The sequence below is a fragment of the Echinops telfairi genome, unplaced genomic scaffold (assembly GCF_000313985.2).
Source record: "Echinops telfairi isolate 266 unplaced genomic scaffold, ASM31398v2 ScPeMD7_12;HRSCAF=54, whole genome shotgun sequence".
NCBI lineage: Eukaryota > Metazoa > Chordata > Mammalia > Afrosoricida > Tenrecidae > Echinops > Echinops telfairi.
Window position 1 is genome coordinate 117523 of NW_022103909.1, and position 2939 is coordinate 120461.

At 54.3% G+C, this 2939-nt stretch overlaps 1 protein-coding gene across 1 annotated transcript in view; it reads right to left on the reverse strand.

Moving 5' to 3' along the window:
• Positions 1-2733, reverse strand: part of ZNF740 (zinc finger protein 740) — a 10814-nt gene extending 8081 nt beyond the window's left edge. Inside the window, exon 1 of the mRNA XM_004711343.2 lies at positions 2098-2733. Coding sequence (XP_004711400.1) covers positions 2098-2106 — 9 coding nt within the window. The 5' untranslated portion in view covers positions 2107-2733. The remainder of the gene's footprint in view (positions 1-2097) is intronic.
• Positions 2734-2939: the final 206 nt, after the last annotated feature.

Sequence of the window (2939 nt, forward strand, 5' to 3'; positions counted from 1 at the left end):
TAAAAATAAATAATTAAAAAAAAAAAAAAAGAGTTTGGTGTTGGACATACAAGGCCTCTTGACCCCTGCTGGCCATCTGTATGTGTGCACATATGCCCACGTTTCCTCACATCCGCCGCTCCACATAAAGGGTTAAAATGCATCGTGCACAAGGGATGCTGCAGCATGGTTTACTTTCCAGCCCCTCGGGCTCCAACTCCACCTTGATCAGCCAACTTCAGGGACTTTGCTTTTTGCAAACTTTACGTAGCAGGTGATGAGCAAACTCCTAGGAGTGGCTGATAGAAAAACTCATTTTTGTGCTCTGTCTCACCTGGGGCCCCCTGGCCAGCATCAGGGCTGTTGGGAGTGAAAGGTGTGGAGTTAAGAAAATCTTAGCCTGGCCCTTTGCAAACGGTGTCATCTCTGGCCTCTCTGGCCTTTAATGTGAAACCCTTCTGGCCATGAACACCAATCCCCCCAGGGCTGATGAGAGTCCAACGAAGACCTACACTGCTCTACAGTGTTGACAGAGACAACGGAAGAAGAAACGGGAGGGCTCCTACTCCGCATGGGAAGGAGGAAGCTGTGCTCGGAGGCGCTGGAAGAGAACCAACCCCACTTAGCAGGCTGCATTCTGGAAGGCTGGCTGGGGAAGGTCCCTGAAGAGGGCTGGGAGCGGCTTTGGGGATGCGTGCACACAGTGCTTCTACACACACGACGATTTCTACACACGCAACGATGACAGCCTATCTGGTCATCCGGTTTCTCCAATCCATCTTCCAACCCTAGAGGGCAACCAACCGGGCAACCAAACCAGCTGCCATGGGAGTCTACTCGAGCTCCCAGCACCCCGACAGGATGGAACAGAACTCCCGCTCTGGGTTTCTAAGGCTAACTTTTTTTTACAGGAGTAGACAGCCTGTCTTTCTACTCTGGAGTGGCCAGTGAAATAAAACAGCTCACCTGGTGGGGAGCAGGCCAATGTCTAACCCACTACTATGCCACCAGGGCTCCATCCACAATGACAAGTCCCTCCTATACACACTGATCTGCTGTCACTCTGCGGTTTAACATTCTCAATGTCCCCATTCCCCAAAGAATCCACTCCAATTCCTTAGCAAAGCACTTACTTCTCCAGAGACGACGCTCCTCTACCTCGCTTGCCAGGGGAATGCTTTGCTCCATTAGTAGCAAACTACCTGGAGTCGTCCACCCACCCCCACCCCACCATGCCTCCAAGCACCTGCCCATGTAGCTCCTCTTGTCCGGATGCTTTTGTCTGCTTATCAAGCAAAAACATATGCACCCTCCCAAGCTTCATCTTTGCTCACTCAGCCAGAAATATCACTCCCTCATCTACAGTGCATGAGCCCAGGTAGTGGAGTAGGTTACAGGTTGGGCTTCTAACCGAAAAGGTCAGCAGTGGATCCCACAGCTGCCTGTCGGAGGAAGATGAGACTTTCTGCGCCCATAAGGACTTATGAACAGCCTCAGAAACCCACAGGGATTGTTCTACAGGCTCACAGCTTTGGAGCAGACTTGATGGCAGCGAGAGTGAGCAGCGTACACATTCCTGCAGTCAACAGAGATGCACCGTGTCTCTACCACCACTCTGCAGGCCAGCCACTAGCTAAGGTGTTGTGAATGCACAGATGAAAAACATACTCTCTCCCCACCCTCCTCCCTGCTAACGAGGCTGGCCTCCCGCTGGGGGCAGGACAATGTGTTCTTCACCTTTTTGGGCCCAGCACAATGCCTTACAAGTAAGAGAAGCTCAATACATTCCTGCCAAAAGACAAATGAAGCATTCACCAGGCAGTCCCGCTCCCTCAGGCCCCTCAGCCCTTAATGTACCATGCACACACTGAGTTAGTTACCCATGGTTTTGCAAATGGCCCATCTGCGCCTGTGGTAGATGCAGTAGAGCCTACCTCCTTCATTTGACTGGAAGCTCCCTGAAGGCAGGGGCTGTCGCCTGTCTCCTTTCCTTCCTCTAGATCTCCCCCTGGTTCTTAATACAGAGCTTGGCCCACTGGGGTAGGTCAATATGTTGACTAAGGCAGCATTCATGAGAGAAACTGCACGCAAGCTTCCCAGTGATCTAGCACGCTTTACCTGAGCCATGCTGGTTTCGGCCTTAACACAACAGCCGAGTTCCGGAATGTCTCGATCCACGTTTCCTTAAGACCCTGGCGCTGGAAGAACTGTCACCAAATCACGGGAACAGCTCCTGTGTGTCCCTTCAGTCCTGCTGCCATTGCCTTTGAGTCAAATGGTAAGCGTTCTCCAAAGGAAAGGAAGGCGTGCGAAGAATCCCTGGACACAGCCTGGCTCCTGCCTATTGTCAGCGGAGAAAGAGTGTCTTCCAGTCTCGGTTTCCCAAAAGAATTCTCTCCCCTGGAGCTCACGGCCTGGCTGGGCGACCTGAAACCAGAAAGGCACACGGGGCCTTGAGGCGCACCGTCCCCAGGCCTGACCACCTGCAGTAGGCTGAACTATTTTGCTGGAAGCTGCAGAAGTTCAAAAAGTGGCCTTGAGGAAGAAACACATCCCTGGGGAGGGGAGGGGCAGTCAAGACGAGCCAAAGGAGCTGGGGCTTCTGATGGGGCAACTGCCCCCTCCGTGCAAGCACTGGGATGGGCCAATTTGGAAATGGCAGAAGGGGGCGGAGGCCCGTGGAAGTTTCTGTGCCCAGTGGGCTGGCCCAAGAAACCACCACTCTATATAGGCGGCTTGAAGCTCCAGGGAGGAAGAGGAAACTTCGGGGACCATCGACGGGCGCCTGGGTGGCCGGCCTGCAGAAACCGTCCCTGGCAGTGAGCGCCCAGGCTGGCGCCCAGGTGAGACCTCCAAGTCCGCCCCAGAGCACCGCAACTCGCCGCGGACGGAGGTGGAGGGCACAGCGGCGCAGCGCGTCCCCTCGCTTGGGCCAGCCAGCAGCTGAGCCGCGGCTCCAG